The following is a 26,583-nucleotide window of genomic DNA, read 5'->3' on the forward strand; positions in this document are numbered from 1 at the left end:
TAGAAAATGAGAAAAGTAATTTGGGATCAGGACCAGGAAGAAGTAGAGAGGTTGAGGTAAACAGAGGAAGAAGAAAAAGGAGTTGAGTCTGATGTTCAAGAAGAAAAGTGAAAACATCCAAACCAGTTTAAAAAAATAAAGATACACTGTTTTTCCACTAATGTCTGTGTGTGCTCAGTCGTGTCCAACTCTTTGCGACCCCATAGACTGTAGCCCACCAGCTTCTCTGTCCATGGGATTTCCCGGGCAAGAATACTGGAGTGGGTTGCTACTTCCTTCTCCATTTTTCACAAATAGGAAACATATTAATAATTTTAATGAATATAATTGCTTTTGTTTAAATCATAGTTCTGTGTCTTAAGACTTCAAGATGTAACATTTGTTGCCTCAGTTACATTAATGTCTAAAAATAAAAAAATGAGCTAAGGCGCTACAGTACTTTCCTCCAAAATCAGAAGACCAAGCCTGAATATAAGCGAGCTCAAGACTAAGTGTCATTATCAGTAAAATCCTGTCAGTCTCATCATTAAAAGACTTATTATTTTCAACTTTTTAAATGAAAAATTTCCATACATATGCAAAAGTAGAGAAAATTAGTATAATCCCTGTGTACCCACCTATCTCCAAAATGAGGGTTTTCAAAATGCATTTTTCAAAGAAGACATTTTGAAATCCTGGACCAAGGAGTAACAGGGTAGACTGAATAGAGGTCAAATATGAGAATATTTCTGAGGCAGAATTTGATGTATTCATTGGGTCACAGGTGGAAAGAAGGCAGTAACGGTGAGTTCCAAATTTCTAGTTTAGAAAACTGGGCTGACAATGACAGCGTTGAGCACAGAGAACCAAGAGGTTTGCAGTTTAACGTAGTGTCTGATGAGCTGCCTTCAGCACAGCTTTCTCAGCCCCCACCCAAATACCTGTGAAAGTATGAAATGTGACAGCAGTAACATCCAAGAACTCAGGGATGTGTCTGCCTTAATCTTTAGGACTGTCCTGAGATAAACTTGTTTTGTTGTGGAAACAGGAATGGCTTGGCGAAAGATAGGGAGTCATTACATTCCATCCCTTCCCTGGCTCAGCTCCAAAAGCCTGTGCTACAAGGAGCTGGGCAGCGCTCTATACAGAACATTACCTGATGCTGTTTTAGGGATTAGAATGATGTCTGTTCTCTTACTCCCTTCTCCCGAGTTTTTCTCAATCTAATAAGGATTCTGGTTTCCTGTTAGGCAGAGTATTGATGGCAGTACAGCACAGAAGGCATGGCCCACACCTATAGGCTGGACAAGAAAGGGCATCCTGTCCACAGGTCACATGGGGAGTTACCATTTCTCAGGTATTCCATTAGTTCAGAAAGTCAGTGAGGAGGAGGAAGCTGGAGGGCAGCTAGACCAGCACTGCAGTGAGTAAATGTCTCTAAGAAACCAGGAATTGAGAGTGGTATGTATTATCTCATCCCTTCGTTGTAGATACATAGAGATTTTTAGCCATCATACAGAAGAATGGAGTGTAGGGTCAAGAACCAGTCATATTCCTTGCCTGCTCACAAATAAGATGTAAACCCTAACAAACAATATAAGGCTTATAAATGAAGTTGGTGGATTAAGGATATAAGAGGAATGAAGGTTAGAAGGGTCCACTACAAAATGCTGATTTGTTGTTCAGTTGCTCAGTCATGTCCGACTCTTTGTAACCCCATGGACTGCAGCATGCCCGGCTTCCCTGTCCTTCACCATTTCCTGGAGTTTGTTCAAACTTATGTCCATTGAGTTGGTGATGCTATCCAACCATCTTGTCCTCTGTTGTCCCCTTCTTCTGCCTTCAGTCTTTCCCAGCATCAGGGTCTTTTCCAGTGAGTCAGTTCTTCACATCAGGTGGCCAAAGTATCGGAGCTTCAGCTTCAGCATCAGTCCTTCCAATGAGTATTCAGGGTTGATTTCCTTTAGGAGTGACTGGTTTGATCTTGCAGTCCAAGGGACTCTCCAGAGTCTTCTCCAGCACCATAGTTCAAAAGCACCAATTCTTCATCGCTCAGCTTTCTTTATGGTCCAACTCTCACATCCATACATGACTACTGGAAAAACCATAGCTTTGACTAGACGGACCTTTGTTGGCAAAGTAATGTCTCTGCTTTTTAATATGCTGTCTAGGTTGGTCATAGCTTTTCTTCCAAGGAGCAAGCATTTTTAATTTCATGGCCGCAGTCACCACCTGCAGTGATTTTGGAGCCTAAGAAAATAAAGTCTGTCACTGTTTCCATCATTTATCCATCTATTTGCCATGAAGTGATGGGTCCAGATGCCATAATCTTAGTTTTTTGAATGTTGAGTTTTAAGCCAGCTTTTTCACTCTCCTCTTTCACTTTTATCAAGACGCTCTTTAGTTCCTCTTCACTTTTTGCCGTAAGGGTGGTATCATCTGTATATCTGAGGTTATTGGTATTTCTACAGCAATCTTGATTCCAGCTTTGCTTCATCCACCCCAGCATTTCGCATGATGTATTCTGCATTATCAGTTAAATAACCAGGGTGACAATATACAGCCTTGACATACTCCTTTCCCAATTTGGAATCAGTCTGTTGTTCTATGTCCGGTTCTAACTGTTGCTTCTTGACCTGCATACAGATTTCTCAGGAGGCAGGTCAGGTGGTCTGGTATTCCCTTCTTTAAGAATTTTCCACAGCTTGTTGTGATCCACACAGTCAAAGGTTTGGCGTAGTTGCATGAGACGGCAAAAGAAGTAAAATTTTTAAGGGCAAAATCTGTAATACAAGACAGCCTTGAAGAGAGGACAATTGTTGAAAGAGCTCGGATAGAGAATAGAACCAAGACAATGGTAATTAAAGTTCCAGAAAACCAGAACAAATGAAACATGATAATAGCAGTAGTTCAACGAGCTGACACTTACTGCCTCCTTACTGTGTGCCAGGCACTTGTTTACTTGAATCCTTACCTCAGTCCTCAGAGGGGAATCACTACTGTTAGCTCCAGTGTGCAGAAGCGAAGGTGCAGATTTGAAGTAAACCAAGCCAGGTCACATAGTTATTGCAAATAATTAAGGATTTTTTAGAAGAAAAACTTTTCCTTAGCTATAATGACCTATACTAAAGCTGTTATGAGGAAAGAACAGGTTTGTTGCTTTCTGGGTAACACCAGTGATCACATCTAGACATTCTTGGCAAAATAGTTTGTGAGTACACTAACTTTTTTATTCATTACATAATTCACTGTGTCTACTGTTGTCATCCCTATGGGTAAGATTTTAAAAGCATGACTTATATTGACATCTCCAGTTCTAACCCATCTTGTGTTCTGTATTTGTATTAATATTCCCCTTTTCTCCAGTAAAAAACTAAGTGTATATTTGTTTACTCACAACTGTAGTACACAGAGGAGTTTTGGATAATTACTGTACCATTGCCATCATCAATTCTTTTTTGTTGTTGGATACATCCCACTGAGGGTGGATGGTCAGAGTATTATGTTCAGAAACTACTTAAAATCATTCCCCTTTCCTTTTCTGTGGTTATGTTATCAACCTGATATGTGGTTAGGGTCATTTGTTTTTCTTTGTATTCAGTTTTTGGGTTCCTCCATCCTTATCAAATTTATTGTTAAGAATATGTAAAACATTTTAACAGGGCTTAAATGTCAAAACTATATAAACTTTTGTTCTCAGAGAAGTTTCATTCCTTTCTCTACCCTGTCCCTTTTTGGTTTCTGCCTACCTTCCAGGAAACAATTTTATTACTTTTTGGTTTATCCTTCTCTTGTTTCCTTTTGGAAAAATCCAAATAACCTTGATGAAATCAAGAACTTCATAGCAACCGAAGTACTCAAGCTATTCAGTCTTAAAAAGGAGCCAAACCACAAAACAGATTGGCAGAAAATGATGAAATTTGGAAGAAAGAAAAGAGACCGAGTGGATCATATCCTGGTGCAGGAGCTTCACGAGGAAGAGGCCCAGTGGGTGAACTATGATGAGGATGAGTTGTGCGTGAAGATGCAGCTAGCTGATGGGATCTTTGAGACCTTGATCAGAGATACTATTGATGTTCTGAATCAAATCAGTGAAAAACAGGGGAGAATGCTACTTGTGTGACATCTTGCAAATAAATCAAACACTGAGTGCTAAAAAAAAAAAAAAAAAGTTTTTGTATGGGCTTTCCTGGTGGCTAAGCTAGTAAAGAATGCAGTGTGGGAGACCTGGGTGCAATCTCTGGGTTGGGAAGGATCCCCTGGAGAAGGGAAAGGCTACTCACTCCAGTATTCTGGCCTGGAGAATTCCATGGACTATAGTCCATAGGGTCGCAAAGAGTCGGACACGACTGAGCAACTTTCACTTTCACTTTTGTGTATGTGTGTGTATATATCTCTCTCTCATATGTGTATATATATATTCATACTTTTTTATTCCCTCTCCCCACCATTTGTAGCTCCCCTTCTTTCTCATGGAAGTCCTTCTTTATGGAAGGAGAGTCTGCTACGTATTAGTAGTATATTCTTTTTTTTTTTTAATAGTATATTCTTCACCTCCTTTTTTTGCCTTTTTTCCCATAGAGCTGACTGTTTATTAGCCAATGGAGGTCTTTCTCAATCTTTCTCATAGCTGAATTATTAAAATGCATACTTACATCATTTATGATATTGTGGTATTATAAACAAATGTTTGGTTAGCATTGTCTTTTTTTTTTGGTTAACGTTTTTTAAATCTTTGAATTTTGATAAAGACAAGTCCTGCAGCCAGCCCACTGGTACAAACACAGATTACCTACAAAGAAAACCAAGTTGGCTTTGAATTATATAATATTGTATTTATAACAGAGCCTGACAAATAGTATTATATTTATTTTGTTAAAATTCATTCTTTTAAGGCATTCTAATACATAATGAGGTTGAGATATTTTTATTTTTTTTCATGATTACTCCAATTCCATATCCATATGTTTATATTGCGTGTGTTGTGCTTGGTGGTTTTCTGTTCTGCTTCATAGCTCAGCAGAGATAGCACTTCCTTGCTTATCCTTGCCACTACCATAGAATTTAGTAGGTGATGTTTTTTATGGTTTCTCTTCTATTTGGACTACCAATCCCTGGATAGCTGACTTTTCATCACTAACAGAATGCCTGGCATTACTTGGTACTTAGTATATTTGTTAATTGAAGGAAGGGGTTGCAAAGTTCATTATAGCTTTAGAAAACAGTGAACAAAAGGAAATTATGTTTACTTCCTATTTTCCAGTAAAATACACATCTGTTTTATTCATTTTTCTCTTTATTTTTTTCTCTCCAACTTTAGTCTGTGCTGAGACCTATAACCCTGATGAGGAAGAGGAAGATACTGATCCAAGGGTAAGAACTGCAGCAAAGGTATTAGGTAGAATAATTTCAGTCCCCACTCACTCCCCTTCTCCTCTGTGTACCAAGTCTAATCATGCAGATATTTAAAATAAATAAAGATCAAAATCTCAGCAAGATATCGTCATTTATCTAACAGACTGACAATTATTAAGAAAAATAGGAAGCAAGATTGGTTGAGGATATGGTAAGAAGGGGTGCCTAGCTGTAGCTGTCAGCTTTATACTTAGTCAAGCCAACTGACTCAGCAGTTACCTGCAGGAGAATTCATGCCTACCAGTTGGATCCTTCCTAAGGATCCTTTCTAAGGAGGTTATTGCAGTATTATAATAGTGAAAGATGGAAGCAACATAAATGAACTAAAAAATAGGGGCTTCCAGGGGCTAAATTATGGCACATTCAAATCAAGAAAATCTGAAGCCATTGGAAATGATGGTACAGGACTGGGTTTAAGGACATGGACTGTTGTAAATTTGAGGTACATTTTATACAGTGTTTTGTAATATAAAAAAATTTTTGAGTATATATCCATCTTCATACCCATTTACTTGTTTACTTATTTGTACAAAGATTTATGCCTGGAAGGCATACATCCCAGATTTTAACAGTAGTTGTTGCAAGACTACAGTTGATTTGGGGGTTGCTTTTTCAAAAACTCAGATTTTTAAACTTTTATATAGTTAACCAGTTACTTTTATAAAAGCAAATTTGAACCATCTTTTTAAAAAGATTGATGTTATAAAGAAACTTTAATGATCTTTCAAAATGCCTTAAAGTGAGCAGACTAGAAAAGATTTCTGAACTATGCTAATAATAAAATGCTACCATTGTGTGAATATAATAGACATGTAGGTTTTTAAATTTTTCATTCTTGATGTTATAAAATTTTGAAAAGACTTTTAAAAGTTAAAACTTTTTCAACTGACTAATATCATAAATTTAAATTACTTAGCACTTTTGACATCTGTTATTTCTGGTCTAAATTAAGTGATGTAGATTTTTTAGGGTGAAGACAATATTTAGGATGGCGCTTAATAGGTTTTTCAATTATAACAGCGATGCTGGGCAATAATTCTTTTTTAGTTCAAAAAACATGTGTTGACTATCTATAGTATTAGTGGTAGTAGTAATAATTATTGAGCGCCTACTGAATGCCAGGTTCTATTTTAAACACTGCCTGTATGAGCTCATTTAATTCTGTGGCAACTCTGATTTTGTAGGCACCACTAATATTACTGGTAATACTTTGTCGATGTTTGAACTCCTGCTTATATAGTGGTTGTTTACTTGCCATCTCCATTTCTATTTCAATAGACAGCTTACAGTGAGCTCCTGATGATTTCCACCGAGACATTCTTTTTCACCCACAGTCTTCCCCAGCTCATTAAATGGCAGCTCTATCCTTCCTGTTGCTCAGGTCCAAAATTTTAAGGTCACCCTCAGTTCCTCTTAATTTTTTATACCCGCATTCAATTTTTCAGCAAATCCAATGGGCTCGGTCTTCAGATCATATCCAGAATTCCAGTACTTCTCAACACTTCCATGGCTACCACCTTGGTCTTAATCATAAGTTTAACACTAGGATAATCACAGACGCTTCCTGGCTTCTGCTCCTGTGTCCCTTAAGACTGTTCTTCACTTAGGAACCAACTTGAGTCTTTAAAATCATCAGTCAGATCTCTTTCCTTCCTCAGTCAGAACCCTGAGATTGCCCCCATGTCACTAGAGAAAAGTTCCAGTTCTGTGATTTACATTGCCCTCCACCTAACCCCCAACCAGGTCTCTTCCTGATCTTTTCCCCTCGCTCTTTGTCAGTCACACCTGTCTCCTGGTTTTTCTCAAACATGCTATTCACCCAACATATTGTTTTCATTTGCTATTCCTTCTGCTTGAGGTCATCTTCACAGAGATGTCCACATGACTCACTCCTGCAGGTTGTCCTCAGTTCCTTAGGATCTTGACACAAATGTCACCTCCTCAGGCCTCATCTGGACACATGCCTGCGTGTACACACACTTTTAATCACCCTTCCCTGCCTTATTTTTCCCCTTAGCCCTGTCACTCTCTACCATACTTTATGTATTTATTGATGGTGAGAGCAGATGTTTATGTCTTGTGTTCACTGCTCTGTCCTCAGAGCTGAGATGGTGCCTGGCACCTAGCTGATGCAAATGTTTGTTGAATGAATGAACGTGTAACCTTCTGCTTTACGGATGGGGATTCTGGGGCTCCCAGCAGATAGCTGACTTGCTGCCAGCCATACCCCCATCCCATTGCCTGTCCACAATCAGGGTACTGCTTGGTATTTGTATAAAATTAAAATTATGGTAAACATACTCTTAATTTTTTCCATTTTTAGGAGAAAGAAATATTCTAATTTGTAAGTTAAGTAATATTTTAAAATAGAATATTAAAATTTCCCTTGTTTTCTTTGGATTGGCAGGTGATTCATCCTAAAACAGATCAACAGCGGTGCAGACTTCAGGAAGCTTGCAAAGATATTCTTCTCTTCAAAAATCTTGATCCGGTAACACTGACTTTGTAAAATATTTTTGTCTTTTAGCTTTTCATCATTTAAACAGTTTTTAGCATCTTAGCCGCAGCCATATGAGGCAATAAAACCTTAGCTTCTTCTTTTGCATTGTGTTTAGCACTGCAGCTAAACACAGATGACTTTTAATATTTCTCTGAACTGCTTTGGTACTTTGTCCAAGGCAGTACCATTTGCAGACCATGCATTTGGGTCATGTCAAAAGGGAATGCTCAGGTTTGCATGACCCTGGCTTAGTTCGGAGGGTCTTTATTTATGCTGCAGAGTAATTTCTCTAAAGATGCCAGTGTGGTGTCCTCCTTACCAGTAGCAGTTACACACTGGAAGTGGGTGACTGCTTCTCACCTCTTTGGTGTGAGGCATGTCTTGTGATTATTCTCAGTGAAGACCCCAGGACTGGGACACAGAGAGTGGTACATGTCTATAGGGCTCCGCACAGGATCTGTGTGTGCTTGTCTTCCCCCTCTTGGTGAAGATGGAGAGCAGGGCTGCCTCCTGAGCACAGAGATGCTTCAAATTGCCTATTTCTTCAGTACTTTGAGGGCCACGTGTTGAAAGCCCATGGATGACTGAAGTGCTGGGCCTGCTGGGGAATCCCAGAATGTGCAGAGACAGAAGGGATGGGAAATAGAATTTTCCTACTACCCAGTAAAGTCTTCTGAAGATATTCCCACAGCCCTCTGGGAATTGGATTGGTCAGACATGAGTCCATGATGTATTCCTGGCATCTGTAAAAACCAGACTGTTTGGTAGCTTTGTGGTTACAGGAATAGCTGGAACTTTAATCAGAAATTTATTAGTCTAAGATTGAATAAAACAAGGACAGTGAGTTCAAGGAAAGGCTGGTTGTAAGAAATACTAGTCTGTCTGCTGTTTTCCCTGGAAGACCCATCTGTATCAATAGAAAAGGGACTTACTTCTTTATCTACTGTGAATAAAACCCCTTGTAAATGTTATACTAGCAGATGTTCTAAAGGAAGTTGCTATGTCAGTCTAGTATTCAGATTTTTCTTAGTGATGAAGAACATCATTTTACCATTTCAGTATTGAAAAATAAATTTTTCAGATTTAGTTATATTTTTCTGACATTTTATCATGAAAATGTTCAAATACAATGAAGTAAGAAGGTCTTTACAGAACATGTATTTATCCTCTGCCTTGATTCTAACATTAACATTTTACTATGCTTGTTGTGTTATATACCATCTACCCTCAACAAAGGGGTTGGCAACCTTTTGCTTAAAGAACCAGATGTGTGCTGTGCTTAGTCACTCAATTGTGTCTGACTTTGGGACCCCGTGGACTGCAGCCCACCAGGCTTCTCTGTCCATGGGGATTCTCCAGGCAAGAATACCGGAGTGGGTTGCCATGCCCTCTTCCAGGGTATCTTCCCAACCTGGGTATCGAACCCAGGTCTCTCTCATAGCAAGCGAATTCTTTACCATCTGAGCCACCAGGGAAGCCCATAGCAAATATGAAACATTTCTGTCACAACTACTGAACTTCATTATTGTAGCCGGAAAGCAGCCATAGGCAATGCGTAAATGAAAGTGTGTGGCTGTGTTCCAGTAAAATGTTTACAGTCAGCTGTTTGCTGCCCTACATTAACCCATCTTATTTTTTTGGGTAGTGTCAGTATAGTTCCCTTAAATATTTTGGTATTTATATCATGAACTAGAGTTCAATATTTGTTTGTTGCTGTTTACATGAAATGCATGCATGAGTTTTAAATGTACATTCACTTAGGTTTGACAAATGTATACATTTAAATAATCCAAGCCCTTGTCAAGAATATAGAATTTGGGGGACTTCCCTGATAGTTCAGTGGCTAAGACTCTGCACTCCCAATGTACAGGGCCTGGGTTCAATCCCTGGTCAGGAAACTAGATCCTGCATGCCGCAGTTAAGACCCAGCACAGCCAAATACATAAAAATAAAAATAAATATTAAAAAAAAGAAAGAAGATTATAGAATTTAGGACTTCCCTGGCAGTCCAGTCGCTAAGACTAAGACGCACTCCCAATGCAGGCACTTATCAGGGAGCTAAAGTTCCGCATGCCACACAATGTATACAGCCGGAAAAAAGATACAGAATATTACTACCACTTCAGAAACTTTCCTAATGCCCTTTCATGATCAATTCTTGTTCCCCTCCCCACAGAGGCAACTTCTATTTTGATTTATTCTACCGTAAATTCATTTTGCCTTCTAGAATTTCATGTAAGTGGAATCATACAAGATATGAAATCATACAAGATTTCATATAATAAATCATACAAGATTTCTCTCTGTTGTGAGAAACTCCTTTTGCTCAGCACATTATTTTTGAGATTCTTTCGTGTTGTTCAGCATTCCATTTTCTTTTTTCATTTTTTATTTTGAACTAGTTTTAGCCTTACAAAAAAGTTGTAAACATAGTAAAGAGTTCCCATATGGCCCTCATCTAAGTTCCCCCAATGTTAGCATCTTACATAACCATGGTACAGTTATCAAAACCAGGGAATTTACATTATTACATTATCATTAATTAAACTAAAAACCTTGTTCAGATTTCATCAGTTTTCTCCCCAATGTTTTTTTTTCCCCCATAGTTAATGATCCAGTCCAGAATCCCATATTGCAACCAAAATCCCATTTTGGTTGTTATTTTTCCATAGTCTCCTCTAATTTGTGATAGTTTTCAGTCCTTTCTTGTATTTCATGATCTTGACAGTTTGAAGAGTGCTGGTTAGTTACATTATAGAATATACCTCAATTTGGATTTGTTTGATGTTTCTTCACGATTGAAATGTGGTTGCACGTCTTGGCCAGACTACTGTAGAAATTATGCTTTGTCTTCTCGGAGGACCAGCTCGAGGAATGCGTGATGTTGGTGTGTCGTTGTGCATGATGCTAGTTCGTTCCCTCTTATTTCTGAGTAGTATTCCAGTGTATGAAGATGCCAGTTTGCTTGTTCACTTTTCTGACAATGGATACCTAGTCTACTTCTTGTTTTTTAACTCTTGATAATAATGCTGTGGACATTTTGTGCTCTTCAGTAAAACACCCGAGGACAAAAATAGCTGAGTCACGGGTAGATGTATTTTTTATTTTATAAAAAACTGCTGGATCTTTTTCAAAGTGATTTTACTATTTTATATTCCTTCCAACAATATATGATATTTCCAGTTGTTCTATATCCTTACCAACTTTTGATTTTATCCGTCTTTTAAAATTTTAGCCATTCCAGTGAGTGTATTTGTTTCCACTTTAAAAACAATTTGCTTTTCAAACTTTTGTGTTTAAATTTTCAAATTTATGGAAAAATCAAAACTTGTGTATATTCTTTACCTAGATTGACCAGTTGTTAACATTTTGCCACATTTACTCTGTCTCCTATGTGTATATGTATGCACATATATAGGTAATGTATAAACTGCTTTTTTAGGTCCTGAGCCATTTATGAATATATTGAGGACATCATGGCTCTTAGCCACTAAATGCCTTAAGTTATATTTTCCAAGAACAAGGATATTCTCCTCCATTAACATACTATCATTATTAAGCCCAAGAAATTTAACACTGTTGTAATAATAATATCTAAATACAGTCCGTATTAAGCTTTTCCCAGGAAAGTTTTCTATAGCTTTTTTGTTTTGTTTTCCAGTTCTGAATCACATGTTGCTTTTGGTTGTCATGGCATGACTTTAGTCCCCTCTAACCCAGAATGCTTCCCCCATATATTATTCTATATCTCATGACACTGATGTTTTTGAAGAGTCTGGGCTAAAAGATTTGTTACTCAGAACATGAGGCTGCCAATGGACAGGCCACAGGCCAGACACACCAGGTGTAGATGTACGTGTTTGGTCTGTATTGTATGTGAAAATTTGAATTTGTTACCTGTATTTAAATGCAAGGTTTCAGGCAACACTGGGCTCACACTCCACATGAATGTGGACACACAAGTAGCAAGCCTTCTTTTATAGTATCTGTCAGCTTGTACAGTATTCACCACCCATGGAACTATGGAACTAAAGAGCTGCTTGTTGGTGATACATTATTTTAAGTAGCAGAATGCTAAACCATATGGAATTGTTCAGCAATAAAATTATTTCCTTGCCAAACCTTCAATCCACATTCCTCCAAAGAGAAAGCCTTTCTGTGAGTTGAAACTGGTCTCTAGTGCTCCCTAACAGTCACTGGGGCTTCCCAGGTGGTGCTAGTGTTAAAGAACCTGCCGGCCAATGCAGGAGACATAAGAGATGAAGATTTGATCCCTGGATTGGCAAGATCCCCTGGAGAAGGGCACAGCAACCCACTCTAGTAGTCTTGCCTGGACAATCCCATGGACAGAGGAGCCTGGTGGGCTGCAGTTTATAGGGTCACACAGAGTTGGACACAACTGAAGCGAACTTAGCATGCACATATGCTCAACAGTCACTGACAGAGGGATGCTGGCCCTAGACTGAGACCACTGTATTGTTAGAATTTAATAGCACTGTTTTGTTTTGATTATTTTAATACTTGTTGGTGCAGTTACCTTCTGGTTATTGCAGGTAATACTGGTAAATCATTGTATGTGTTGTATATAAATAACTATAGCAATATTAAGTGTCTGATAATAGAGCTTATTTATTAATTACCTATTATGTGATAAATATTTTCCGTAGATTTTTCTCCTTTAGTCATGAAAGTTGATGAGCTGGAAGCTATTTATTAAACACTTTTTTGTAATGAAGAAACAGACTCAGATTAAGTGATGTGCTTGACTAGGAAGGGCAGCTGTGCTGCTCCATGAGATAACCTCTGAAACATCTCAGTCTGTTAGATTTGATGATCCTGTTAAGATCAACACCTGTAGGAAGGTGGCGTCATCACATTACACATGATACAGTAGAGCCGTCATGGCTGTCCACGTGTCATCGAGGCAGGTGACAGTCTTGTGGGTGTGGCTGGATGAATAGGCACCATGGTTTAGATGCCTGTTTTCATGTAAATTGTAGAAATTTTTTTTTTCCCCAAAAGCAATACTGCCTTAGAGAGCTTGGTAACTGGGCTGTGTATGTGAACGTGCAAAGCTGAATGGTCACAGGAAGGCATTTGTTTCAGACCCTTAGATTTCTGCTTGGATGTGGGGGATAGTCTGATGTAAAGACTTCTCCCATGTAGTCACCATCTGAGATAAACAGTTCTTTTTTTTCCTCATAAATGTAAAGGCCATCTTTTCTCCTTGTGTGTTCCCTGCAGGAACAGCTATCCCAAGTCCTTGATGCCATGTTTGAAAGGATGGTCAAAGTTGATGAGCATGTCATTGACCAAGGAGATGATGGAGACAACTTTTATGTCATTGAACGGTAGGAGATGGTGTTTTGTAGTTGTACACCTGTACTTAGTAAGATTCACGGTTCAGGGCAAGTCCTTTACCCTGTGCCTTGTTCAGCCCAGACAGGACTTAGGGCCAGGTTAACAAGCTCCTCAAAGTTTGCCGCTCTCTGTCCACAGCCTGCCCTTCTCTATCTTCTGCTGTCCTGAGTCTTGAGTACAGCACATACTTGGGTTGCCACTATCTACAATTAGGTGAGCTGTGCAAGATGCACTTTATAAACATGTTATTTGCAAGTGTCCAAGAGAAGTAATTTCCATGACACTTTATTGTCATCCAGATCATTCAGTCCTAGCCTGATTTTACACTTGAGTATATTTCCTCAGCCTCCGTACCTCTGGCCCCCTTTGGCTCTGTCCCAGGTTTAGGTCTTCTGGGAGACATGAAACCTGGGGGTTTAACCTGCTCACCCTGGGGTGTCCTCACCTCTTGAGCTATTACTATTGGTACCATCTGGGGGACTCCCTCTGACTCCCTGTCAGTCCTGAAAAGAACACTCTCACCAGAGTTTAGGATCAATAAGATGTTGCTTCACTGGTATCTTCCATTAGTTATTTTTCATTTTGTCTTTTCAAGTAATTTCACAGTTACAGAATTGTTACACAAATAGTACAAAAAATTCTTAGAAACCTAGGTTCTCCGGGTTAATGTTTTACCAGATTAGCTTTGTGTTTGAAAGTAAGTTGCAGGTATAAGCCCTTTTATCTCCAAATATATGTATATATTTCCTAAAATAGGACATTTTCTTACATAAGCAGAAACCAATTATGAAAATCATATACTAACATTTTATACAGTACTCTCATCTACTGTGCAGACCTTATTCAATTTTTTCCAATTGTTTTCCTGATTTTTAAGGGTCTTTTTATCTGTATCAAGTAGCTGTACTAGATTCAACTGTCCCCATTCTTATCGAAGCCTTTTGCTCATTCATAAAAATGTTCAAGAATGTGTTCCTTAGATAACTTTTGGGCCCTTGATACTGTGACAGATGATTCCAATTAGAGTTAGGAAGGAAATGTTTTATTTAAAGAGGAAAGATGATACAAATAATATAGTCTTAAAGAGTCTTTTACTTTTATCTGTCATGCTTAGGCTTCCTTCATAGAATTCTATGAGTAGTGGCAGAAAAAAATTTTTAAGTTATATCACCACTTCTTTGCTTCTTGTGTAACATGTGATACCTAGTGATTTTTATCAGACATGTGGAGGCTCTTTGTAGGAAATTTAAGAAAAAAAAAAACAAGCAAAACAGGGAAGAAAGTAATTTTGCCATAATTTTATCACCAGAGTATATTTTTTCTTTGTTTCCCCTTTGCCTTACTGTTCGGTCAGATCCATTACCCCAAATTTGGTTCAGATGTCAAGACTGATCATACCACACACACAGACTAAAAGGCTATGAAAAGATTGATCATTCTCATAATGAGTGTTTTAAAGGTGAACAGGGTAGGTTCCCAGGAGGTTCAGAAGTGACTTGAGGCAGCACAGAGAGGTGATTGGCTTGGTATTTCATGGTATTAGGAGGTAGAGCTGAGGTAGAGTGCTCTTGTATGTGGGCAGGCTCTTGTCCGATTTGGATTTCCCATCAACACCAAATGAGGGAGCACCTAAGTTTTCTTATCAACTTTCCCAGATGTGAGACAGAAGAGGAAAAAGTATTGGAGTGGTAGGGCTTCAAAGCTGATAACAATCAAACATGTAAAATGTAGTTAACTCTTTATTAAATTTATATATATGTTTTCATGTACATTGACTTGATTTTAAAAATCTGTCTGAAATGGTTTGCCATAGGATACAATATTATTCTATGTAATCATTTATATTGACTGCATAGTATCAATATAGACATATATTTGACCCATCTTATTGTTAGCAGATTAAATTGTGATTTTTGCTGTTATAAATATTACCTGGTGAGCATCCTTGCAGTTAAATATTTTCCAGTATCTTCTATTATCTCCTTTAGAATGCCTAGAAATGGAATTACTGTGTAAAAGGGTCTTTCCAAGGAATTTGTTCTGTTGTTAATTATTTTGGAGAAATTTGGAAATGTTTACATTTGCTTCAGTGGTGTATTGAGAGTGCCTATTTCTCCAAATGCTGTCCATTGTGGATATTTTTCTTTAGCCACTGTTAGTGAACACTCAATGGAGAGAAAATTGTATTTTAAAAAAATTTTAATCAGTTCTACATCCTAGTTTTCAACAGACTACAAAAGAAAACCCAACCAGTCATTTCAGTACCTCCGGGAAAAGCATTTGACAAAGTTTAGCACCTTTTCATGGTAAAAACTCAGCAAAATAGGAGTAGAAGGGACTTTTATCCAACCTAATTAAAGGTATTTATTTTAAAAAATCTATAGCTAACTTCATACTTAATGGTGAAAAACGGAATGTTTTCCCTTTAAGATGGAGAACCAGAGAAGCATGTCTGCTTTCACCTCTTCATGCAGTATTACACTGTAGGTCCTAGCTGATGCAATAAAGCAACGAAAAAGAAGGAGTGAGGAAAGAAGAACTAATGGGAGGGAGGAAGGGCATACAGGTTGGAAAGGAAGAAAAATAAAGCTGTCTTTGTTTGTGGATGACATGATCCTCTAGAAAATGCCAAGTTCACTCATTAGAACTAATAAATGAGTTTAGCAAGGTCACATAATACTAAGTCAAATGCAGAAATCTATTATATTTCTATATACTAGCAAAAAATCTGTTGAAATTCCCCTAATAACAACATTGTATATCATATATACCGTCTATTCGTGTATACCTGCCCATTACAAATGAAGTTGTTTCTTATTGTATTTCCAGGGGAACCTATGATATTTTAGTAACAAAAGATAATCAAACCCGCTCCGTTGGTCAGTATGACAACCATGGAAGTTTTGGAGAACTAGCTCTGATGTACAATACCCCGAGAGCTGCTACCATTGTCGCCACTTCAGAAGGCTCCCTTTGGGGACTGGTGAGTTAGAGAAATGGTTCTCCTTGCATAGCATGGTATTACTCTCCCTGACTTCTGGGTCTCTGTCCTTGGCTGTTCGTTCACAGTATATTTTATAGCTGGTTATCTGAAAGACACTGTGGAAGGTTTTAACCTATGTGTTTTTCCATTTCCCTGAAGTGATTTGTCAACAGACTGTTTATTCCAAATTACATGGAGAAGACTGGGTCTTGTGACCTAGCAGTTGTGTCAGCTCTTACCACATTTTCTTCTTATGTTTTTATCAGATAAGCAGAGAGAAGAAGGATAACTACAGAAGAGACCAGTCTAGAAAAATAAGTGTCATTGAAAGCTCTGCCAAAAGTGTTTTCCATCTCTAACTATCCTAGGACTAACTTTTCACTAACAGATGGTGTTTGACCATCTGTTTATTCATTGGTCCATGCCAATAGTCAGTAGATTTAGATGACCAGAAAGGCTGACAGCCATGTTCTGGGAAACAGAACTTTCCCAGAATATCTTAGGCATCGACTGCTAAGGTCCTATCCTCTATTAATACATGACCCACCTTTCATCCTTCAGTATCAAGCCTTCAAAATATATAACTTTTCCTTTTTAAAAGAATCATCCTCTTTTACAAATTCCAGATTTCGTTTTTAAAATGTTCACCTCTATGGTAATTTGTTTCCATTTACCCTACAAGCAGAATTAAATGTATACATTGAAATTATCAACATATTTCCTAAAAAAAAAAAAATCACATTTTAAAGACATGCTAAAGCAGTTTATTGTGCTATACTAGTGCAGAATTAAGAATGCTCCTAAAAAAAAAAAAAAAAAAAAGAATGCTCCCGAGCAGGATTTTGCAGAAAGAATGAAGGGATAGAGCCAAAGCAAAAACAACACCCAGTTGTGGATGGGACTGGTGATAGAAGCAAGGTTTGATGCTGTAAAGAGCAATATTGCATAGGAACCTGGAATATTAGGTCCATGAATCAAGGCAAATTGGAAGTGGTCAAACAGGAGATGACCAGAGTGAACATCGACATTCTAGGAATCAGTGAACTAAGATGGACTGGAATGGGTGAATTTAACTCAGATGACCATTATATCTACTACTGTGGACAGGAATCCCTTAGAAGAAATGGAGTAGCCATCATAGTCAACAAAAGAGTCCAAAATGCAGTACTTGGATGCAGTCTCAAAAACGACAGAATGATCTGTTCGTTTCCAGGGCAAACCATTCAATGTCATGGTAATCCAAGTCTGTGCCCCAACCAGTAACCATGAAGAAGCTGAAGTTGAACAGTTCTACGAAGACCTACAAAACCTTCTAGAACTGACACTCAAAAAAGATGTCCTTTTCATTATAGGGAACTGGAATGCAAAAGTAGGAAGTCAAGAAACACCTGGAGTAATAGGCAAATTTGGCCTTGGAGTACAGAATGAAGCAGGGCAGAGGCTAATAGAGTTCTGAAGAGAATGCACTGGTCATAGCAAACACCCTCTTCCAACAACACAAGAGACGACTCTGCACATGGACATCACCAGATGGTCGACACCGATGTCAGGTTGATTATGTTCTTTGCACCCAAAGATGGAGAAGCTCTATACAGTCATCAAAAACAAGACTGGGAGCTGACTGTGGCTTAGATCATGACCTCCTTATTGCCAAATTCAGACTGAAATTGACGAAAGTGGAGAAAACCACTAGACCATTCAGGTATGACCTAAATCGAATTCCTTATGACTATACAGTGGAAGTGAGAAATAGATTTAAGGGACTAGATCTGATAGAGAGCCTGATGAACTATGGACGGATGTTCATGACACTGTACAGGAGACAGGGAGCGAGACCATCCCCAAGAAAAAGCAATGCAAAAAAGCAAAATGGCTGTCTGAGGAGGCCTTACAAAAAGCTGTGAAAAGAAGGGAAGCAAAAAGCAAAGGAGAAAAGGAAAGATATACCCATTTGAATGCAGAGTTCCAAAGAATAGCAAGGAGAGATAAGAAAGCCTTCCTCAGTGATCAGTGCAAAGAAATAGAGGAAAACAATAGAATGGGAAAGACTAGAAATCTCTTCAAGAAAATCAGAGATACCAAGGGAACATTTTATGCAAAGATGGGCTCAATAAAGGACATAAATAGTAGGGACCTAACAGAAGCAGAAGATATTAAGAAGAGGTGGCAAGAATACACAGAAGAACTGTACAAAAAAAGATCTTCATGACCTAGATAATCATGATGGTGTGATCACTCACCTAGAGCCAGACACCCTGGAATACAAAGTCAAGTGGGCCTTAGGAAGCATCACTATGAACAAAGCTAGTGGAGGTGATGGAATTCCAGTTGAGCTATTTCAAATCCTGAAAGATGATGCAGTGAAAGTGCTGCACTCAATATGCCAGCAAATTTGGAAAACTCGGCAGTGACCACAGGACTGGAAAAGGTCAGTTTTCATTCCAATCCCAAAGAAAGGCAATGCCAAAGAATGGTCAAACTGCCACACAATTGCACTCATCTCACACGCTAGTAAAGTAATTCTCAAAATTCTCCAAGCCAGGCTTCAGCAATACGTGAACCGTGAACTTCCCGATGTTCAAGCTGGTTTTAGAAAAGGCAGAGGAACCAGAGATCAAATTGCCAACATCTGCTGGATCATCGAAAAAGCACGAGAGTTCCAGAAAAACATCTATTTCTGCTTTATTGACTATGCCAAAGCCTTTGACCGTGTGGATCACAATAAACTGTGGAAAATTCTGAAAGAGATGGGAATACCAGACCACCTGACCTGCCTCCTGAGAAATCTGTATGCAGGTCAGGAAGCAGCAGTTAGAACTGGACATGGAACAACAGACTGGTTCCAAATAGGAAAAGGAGTACGTCAAGGCTGTATAGTGTCACCCTACTGATTTAACTTATATGCAGAATACATCATGAGAAATGCTGGGCTGGAGGAAGCACAAGCTGGAATCAAGATTGTTGGGAGAAATATCAATAACCTCAGATATGCCACCTTATGGCAGAAAGTGAAGAAGAACTAAAGAGCCTCTTGATGAAAGTGAAAGAGGAGAGTGAAAAAGTTGGCTTAAAACTCAACATTCAGAAAACTAAGATCATGGCATCTGGTCCCAACACTTCATGGGAAATAGATGGGGAAACAGTGGCTGAGTTTATTTTTTCAGGCTCCAAATCACTGCAGATGGTGATTGCAGGCATGAAATTAAAAGATGCTTACTCCTTGGAAGGAAACTTATGACCAACCTAGACAGCCTATTAAAAAGTAGAGACATTACTTTGCCAACAAAGGTCGGTCTAGTCAAGGCTATGGTTTTTCCAGTGGTCATGTATGGATGTGAGAGTTGGACTATAAAGAAAGCTGAGTGCCAAAGAATTGATGCTTTTGAACTGTGGTGTTGGAGAAGACTCTTGAGAGTCCCTTGGACTGCGAGGAGATCCAACCAGTCCATCCTAAAGGAGATCAGTCCTGGGTGTTCATTGGAAGGACTGATGCTGAAGCTGAAACTCCAGCACTTTGGCCACCTGATGCGAAGAGCTGATTCATTAGAAAAGACCCCGATGCTGGGAAAGATTGAGGGCAGGAGGAGAAGGGGACGATAGAGGATGAGATGGTTGGATGGCATCACCGACTCAATGGACATGGGTTTGGGTGTACTCCGGGAGTTGGTGATGGACAGGGAGGTCTGGCGTGCTGCAGTTCATGGGGTTGCAAAGAGTCGGACACGACTGAGCGACTGAACTGAACTGAGCAGGACTTCCCTGGAAGTCCAGTGATTAGAACTCCTTGCTTCCACAGCAGGGGACTCAGGTTTGATTCCTAGTTCCCACAGAGAACTAGGGTCCTGAATGTGGTGTGGTACAGCCACAAAGAAAAAAAAAAAGATTGGTTCTGAGAGATGAGTAATACACTGGCTTAAGAATACATCACACACTTGGGAACCCAGTGCTTAAAATATTCAACATAGATCATAGATCAGGAAATAATGGGGGAAAATAAACTCAGTTTTAAAATACGTTGATGACAACTTCTAGTCTAGGCCAAGACAGAATAGCCCCATTCCTCCCTAGTCTTCCCTCTTAAAGCTAGAAAACTCTGGATATCATACAACAGACGAACATAGGTGACCCTGAGAGAAGGAAACAAGAAGGTGGACTGGTTAGGGCTTTCAAGACTTAAGGAAGGATATAACAGTGAGTTCCCCAGGTTTTCTTATTAATTGCCATGTATCCCAGAATTTTTCAAGAACTGAAAGAAAAGAACTGTCAACTGAAAATTCTATATCTCATGAGAGTATCCTTCTGGAATGAAGATATTCTCAGGTAAAAGAAAACAGAAACTTTGTCACCAGCAGGCCTACCTTGAAGGAATGACTAAAGGAAGTTCTATAAACAGAACGGAAGTGAAAAAAGGAGATTTGGAATATCAAGAATGAAGAAAGAACAACCAAAAGAGTAAACATATGGATAGACATAAAAGTCTATCCTCCTCTTTAGGTTAGATGCTTGAAGCAAAATTATAACATTGTCTTATGTGATTCTCACTGTATGTAGAGGAAATATTTCAAAGGGGCCTAAATGAAAGTTAAGCTTCTACACTTTACTCACACTTCTAAAATGTTGACACCAGTAGACCATGGTAAGTTATATATGTAAATATAATACGTAAAGCAACCACTAAAGTAATCTGTGCAGAGATATACTTCAAAACTGTACAAATCAAAAGGAATTCTAAAAAGTAATTCAGGTAACCTGTGGAAGGGCAAGAAAAGTGAAATAGAAGAACAGAAAACAGAGGGGAGAACAGAAAACATTGAATAAAATGGTAGGTGTAGGCCCTGACATATGATTTGTCTCTATAGATGATCTGTATATGCCAATTAAGTGACAGAGACTGGTAGAATGGATTATCTTAAATGACCCAACAATATGATATTTATAAGAAACTCACTCAAATATTATAATATAGGTAGGTTGAAAGTAAAAGGACAGTAATAGATATACTATGCAAACATTAACCAGAAGAAGTCAGAAGAAATTAAGTTAGTATCAGATAAGTAGATTTCATGGCAGAGAAAATTACCAGATGCAACAGAAACTCTTAACTCTGTTATTTTCATAATAATGAAAGACTTAATCTACCAAGAAGACATAGAAACCCTAAATCTGTATATACCAAACAACAGAGCTTCAGAGTATGTAAAGCTAAAACTGATAGACTGAAAGAAAAAATAGATAAATCCACAACTGTGTTTGCAGACTTCAACACTCCTTTCTCAACAATTGATAAAACAACTAGAAAGAAAATCGGGAAGGTTATAGGATTTAACACCACCATCAACCAAAAGGGTCCAATTGAAATTTACAGGACATGTCACATAACAGAGAATACACATTCTTTTCAAGCCCATGAATGTTCACTGAGATAAACTACATATATCCTGGGATATAAAAAGTTAGCAAATTCAAAAGAATTGAAATCAGATAGTGTGTTCTCTAACTACAATGGAATGAAACCAGAAATCAGTAACAGAAAGATAACAGGAAGATCTCCAAACACTTGGAAATTAACCCATTCCTAAGTAACCTGAAAGTCTCAATAGAAATTTATTAAAACTGCTTGCCATGCTCGCTTCGGCAGCACATATACTAAAATTGGAACGATGCAGAGAAGATTAGCATGGCCCCTGCGCAAGGATGACATGCAAATTCGTGAAGCGTTCCATATTTTTGAAGCTGTGGTACATATACATGATGGAATATTACTCAGCCATTAAAAAGAATTCATTTGAATCAGTTCTAATGAGGTGGATGAAACTGGAGCCCATTATACAGAGTGAAGTAAGCCAGAAAGATAAAGAACATTACAGCATACTAACCCATATATATGGAATTTAGAAAGATGGTAATGATAACCTTATATGCAAAACAGAAAAAGAGACACAGATGTACAGAACAGACTTTTGGACTCTGTGGGAGAAGGCGAGGGTGGGATGTTTCAAGAGAACAGCATTGAAACATGTATATTATCTAGGGTGAAACAGATCACCAGCCCAGGTTGGATGCATGAGACAAGTGCTCGGACCTGGTGCACTGGGAAGACCCAGAGGGATCGGGTAGAGAGGGAGGTGGGAGGGGGGGTCGGGATGGGGAATACATGTAAATCCATGGCTGATTCATGTCAATGTATGGCAAGACCCACTGCAGTACTGTAAAGTGATTAGCCTCCAACTAATAAAAATAAATGGAAAAAAAAATAAAACTGCTTGCCTTCTGGTTGGGATATGAGAATTAAACAGAAGGACACAAGAGAAGCCATTTCCTTAGTGCCTGGTGTATGTTGGGTGCTACAGAGTGGGGGCACCTCCTCCCCTTGGTTGTGGGGCTGCTCACCACCCTTCTCTTCCTGAAGCTCCCTCTCCTGAGATCCCTGCTCTGCCTTTCTATTTCCTCACCTTATCCTGTCCAGTCTTTCTTCCTGTTCCTGCTATCTTAAGTGAGATTCATCTCCCTGCTGCCTTAAGCGGCAGTGATCTTTTTAGATGTCTTTTTCTCCTGCTTTACAGTCCAAGCCCTTCCAACGCTTCAGTACTTCCTTCAGGAGAGTGACCCCCAGAGCGTCCTCCACAGTGTGACTTCTCACTTGTGCCTCCCAAGGTCTTGGAAATGCCTTCTGAGGCTAAATCAGGGAGTACCTGGTGTTGCCACTGAGTTTCTCAGATTGGATTCCGTATTCCTTCTTTTACTAGGGGCAACTGCTTCACAGTCTCTGCTCAGACACCATTGAGCAACTAACTCTTTCACTTTGTAACATTATAAATGAATTTAGAAATACTGGTTTTTTGACAATGTCTACTCAAACATAAGGAAGGGAACTTCATAACTCCCATTGTCTCAATCTTGAGTGTTGTCTTTCCACAGCACCCATGGCCTTGACTGGCCCAGAAAACACATGGAAACTGAAGTCTAAAGATAATGGAGTGATATTCCAAAGTACAACAGTAACATTTTAAGTGATATTAATACATCTCCAGCCTTGGGCTTCAAAAAAGTAGTGGCAAGTGGTGCAGCCCATGAGAGCAATCAGGGATTGCATGGCGCTTTGCAAGCAGACAGATGGAGAAGAAAACGGGGGCAGAGTCTGGCTTAATGCCAGGGCGCAGACATTATTTGTACGTCAGTTTAGGAAGGGAAGGGGCTTCCCTGGTAGCTAAGACAGTAAAGCGTCTGCCTACAATTCAGGAGACCCCGGTTTGATCCCTGGGTCGGGAAGATCCCCTGGAGAAGGAAATGGCAACCCACTCCAGTATTCTTGCCTGGAAAATCCCATAAACTGAGGATCCTGGTAGGCTACAGTCCATGGGGTCGCAAAGAGTCGGACATGACTGAGCCACTTCACTTCTCTTCACTTAGGAAGGGAGGGTAGGAGTCTGCCACATTTTATACCAGGAGCACAGGGTGCAGGAGGTGATTTCTCCTGCAGATGGAACTTGGCATGGGATTGGACCAGGGAATTCTGCTGGCATATGAGTCAGTGAAGTCTATTTAGACATCTCTACTCAGTTGTCTTCTATGTGTTTTCTCCACCCAGCTCCCACCCCATCATCAAAATACTAAAATAGCAAACCTGCACCTAAATTTACCCTCCCCCCTTACTGTTTTTCATTCTTTCAGCCTTTAGGATATTAGTATACTTAAAAAAAAAAAATCTTTCTATTCCTGAGAGCCCAAGGTAGAAGAAAGGTGCAATTAACTGAGGTATAAAAAACTGCCTAACCTTGTAGGAGCCTAAGCAGTTAACATTCTCCTGGCTGCATGTCCCTCCCCACACACGCATACATGTATTTGAGAAGTACCTGACCATAACTCTGGTTAACTGTCTTGAGTTTGAATCCCTGACTTGCTGGGGTCAAGATATGTTTCACATGCCTGCCTTCCATCTTGAGTTTCCTACTTTCTTTCTCCATTAATTTATAAAACCTACCTCCCCTTTGGATACCAGACAAATTTATATTTTTGCAGCAAAATTTTCCTTGATCACTCCAGGCTATTGTGAATGCTCTCTCTCCTCAGAATTCTTGTAGGACTTGCTTTGTCTCTGTAGTTCACCTAGCAAATTTCTTATGCAGTCTTGAACTGTGGTTTTTTTATTCCTTTAAATTTTGTATTACTTCCCCATTGAGATTATAAAGTCCTTGAGGGCAAGAACCATCTTACTGTTTTATCTCCTTTTTTTTTTTTTTTGAAGGTGTATCTTTTCACTTTGAACAGTGACTATGAGCTCACAAATGTTTGGTACTTTTTTTATTTTTATTTTATTTATGACCCATAGGTGGCACTCATTGAGTACTTGACAGCAAGTGACAACGTGAGACGTCTATCTTGTCCAGGCTGCAGATCTTTTTCTTCTAGTGATGACTCAAATTGAAATATCATTAAACACTCAGTTGATCCAGCACCTTCCAAATACCTCTAATCTTTGCTGTGGCGTAGTTTTAATTAAATCACAGATGCTCTCTTATACAGGCGTTCACCAGAATTTTCATATTATTTTTTACAGGACCGTGTGACATTTAGAAGGATCATAGTGAAAAACAATGCAAAAAAGAGGAAGATGTTTGAATCATTTATTGAATCTGTGCCGCTTCTTAAATCACTAGAGGTAAAGCCTATTTTAATAAGAGTCTGTATATGGGGACTTAAAAGCTGTTAAAACAATTCTTTTGTTAGGTTTCTTAATTCATACTATTCTAGCCCATTTCAATGTTGTATAGATACTGTCTGTGACTTTTATTTAAAGTCTTTTCCTTAGAATTTATGTGTTCTTTGTTTCAGGTGTCAGAACGAATGAAGATCGTGGATGTAATAGGAGAAAAGGTCTACAAGGATGGAGAGCGCATAATCACTCAGGTGAGTGGGGACCTCAGGCAACTCCTTTCTCGGAAGTCACCTCCTGAAGGACTGGTGCGTCGTTTGTCCACTCATCCTGGGAAACTCATGTTGCTAAGTACTCAGGCACACTTCTTGTAGAATCTTCTGAAGCCCATTGATGTTCATCTCTGGCCTCTGTTCACCTTTCCTTGGCTTCTGGTTTTGTTCTTTTGGATATCGTTTACTTTTCACCCTGAGTATGCCTCCTTCATCACTGTTAAAACCTGGAGGTCAGCGGGTTGTGTATTTTCTCTCTCTGTTTGGCCCAAGGTCTCTCTTAGCTAACCCCGTACCCAGCAGCCTTCAGTGGCGGGCCAGGTATCTGAGGTCCCTTTAGTGTTTCCTTTGTACCCTTCAGTCATGTTAACTGCAGGTCCTGTGAGGGTCGCCACACAGTGGACTTGAGCATCATGATGAGTGCTGTGTGATAATTTTCTTTATCTACTGTGTTTGCTTTTTTAATTGTATGTAAAAGGTATTATAGATTTTTCCATTTTATATTTCCATTTCCATATTATAAACTTCTCTGTGAGTGGTTCCGGTAAGATCACTGGGAAGGAGACTTCCCTGGCAGTCCAGTGGTTAGAACTCCATGCTTTTGCAGGAGTCATGAGTTCCCTCCCTGGTCAGGCTGGGAGCTAAGATCTCACAAGCCACACACTGCAGCCAAAAAAATTTTTTTAATTAAAAAAAACGAAAGGAGCACTGGGGAAATGTCTGGTTGGTCTGGGTTGAGGAATGTGCCCTCCTTGAACCTCAATTTGGGGCTAGAAGGAAGACTCAGAGTGGACAAACCTAATCCCCAGGCCACCCTTGGGGCCTGGAGGTGGAGTTGACCCAACCAGTGCCACAGAAATTAATCAGGCTGATTGCAGAAGGAGAGAGAGCTGCTCCCAAAGAAAAAGGACTAACAAATAAATGGTGTCTAAGTGGCATCTCCAAATGCCTTTGTTTTCCAGATAGCCCCACTGTTAATAATTCTTTTAATTAGAAGTTGATTTGATTCAGTAAGTATTTGTTAAGATAGACAAGTAGGAAAAAAAAAAAAAAAAGATAGACAAGTAGGACCAGATTTAAGTGCTATAATGAGAGGGGAAAGAATGACAGTGAGAATGTAGAAAAGGAAGTATTCCATATGGTTTCATAGAGGAACCAACCTTTGAACTAAGCTGAAAGAACAAGTGCATTTTCAGCAGTTGAAGTCAGGGAAAGATCTTCCAGGGCAAGAGAACAGTATAAGCAAAGGCCATGGGTGTGAGCTGTGTTCCAGGCCAGGTGTCCTGGTATGGGAAGAACGTGCAACTGAGTTGCCGAGATGGAATGTGTTGACTGGCCACATTTGTTTCTGAACCTACAGCACTTTAATTTACCCCCAGAAGACCTCTACTTTGTCCTGAAAGCCCCAGGCCTTCAGGAG

At 39.2% G+C, this 26,583-nt stretch overlaps 1 protein-coding gene and 1 non-coding gene across 2 annotated transcripts in view; both read left to right on the forward strand.

Annotated features, from left to right (window-relative positions):
* The window catches only part of PRKAR2A (protein kinase cAMP-dependent type II regulatory subunit alpha), a 67,577-nt gene that overhangs the window by 29,166 nt on the left and 11,828 nt on the right, over positions 1–26,583 (forward strand). Inside the window, exons 3-8 of the mRNA XM_020916205.2 lie at positions 5,300–5,352; positions 7,802–7,885; positions 13,139–13,245; positions 16,085–16,238; positions 24,796–24,897; positions 25,071–25,145. Coding sequence (XP_020771864.1) covers positions 5,300–5,352; positions 7,802–7,885; positions 13,139–13,245; positions 16,085–16,238; positions 24,796–24,897; positions 25,071–25,145 — 575 coding nt within the window. The remainder of the gene's footprint in view (positions 1–5,299; positions 5,353–7,801; positions 7,886–13,138; positions 13,246–16,084; positions 16,239–24,795; positions 24,898–25,070; positions 25,146–26,583) is intronic.
* On the forward strand, positions 21,861–21,967 carry LOC139031343 (U6 spliceosomal RNA). Its single transcript, XR_011483817.1, has one exon. It is a non-coding gene; the product is annotated as a U6 spliceosomal RNA (small nuclear RNA).

The sequence above is a fragment of the Odocoileus virginianus genome, chromosome 26 (assembly GCF_023699985.2).
Source record: "Odocoileus virginianus isolate 20LAN1187 ecotype Illinois chromosome 26, Ovbor_1.2, whole genome shotgun sequence".
Taxonomy (NCBI): Eukaryota; Metazoa; Chordata; class Mammalia; order Artiodactyla; family Cervidae; genus Odocoileus; species Odocoileus virginianus.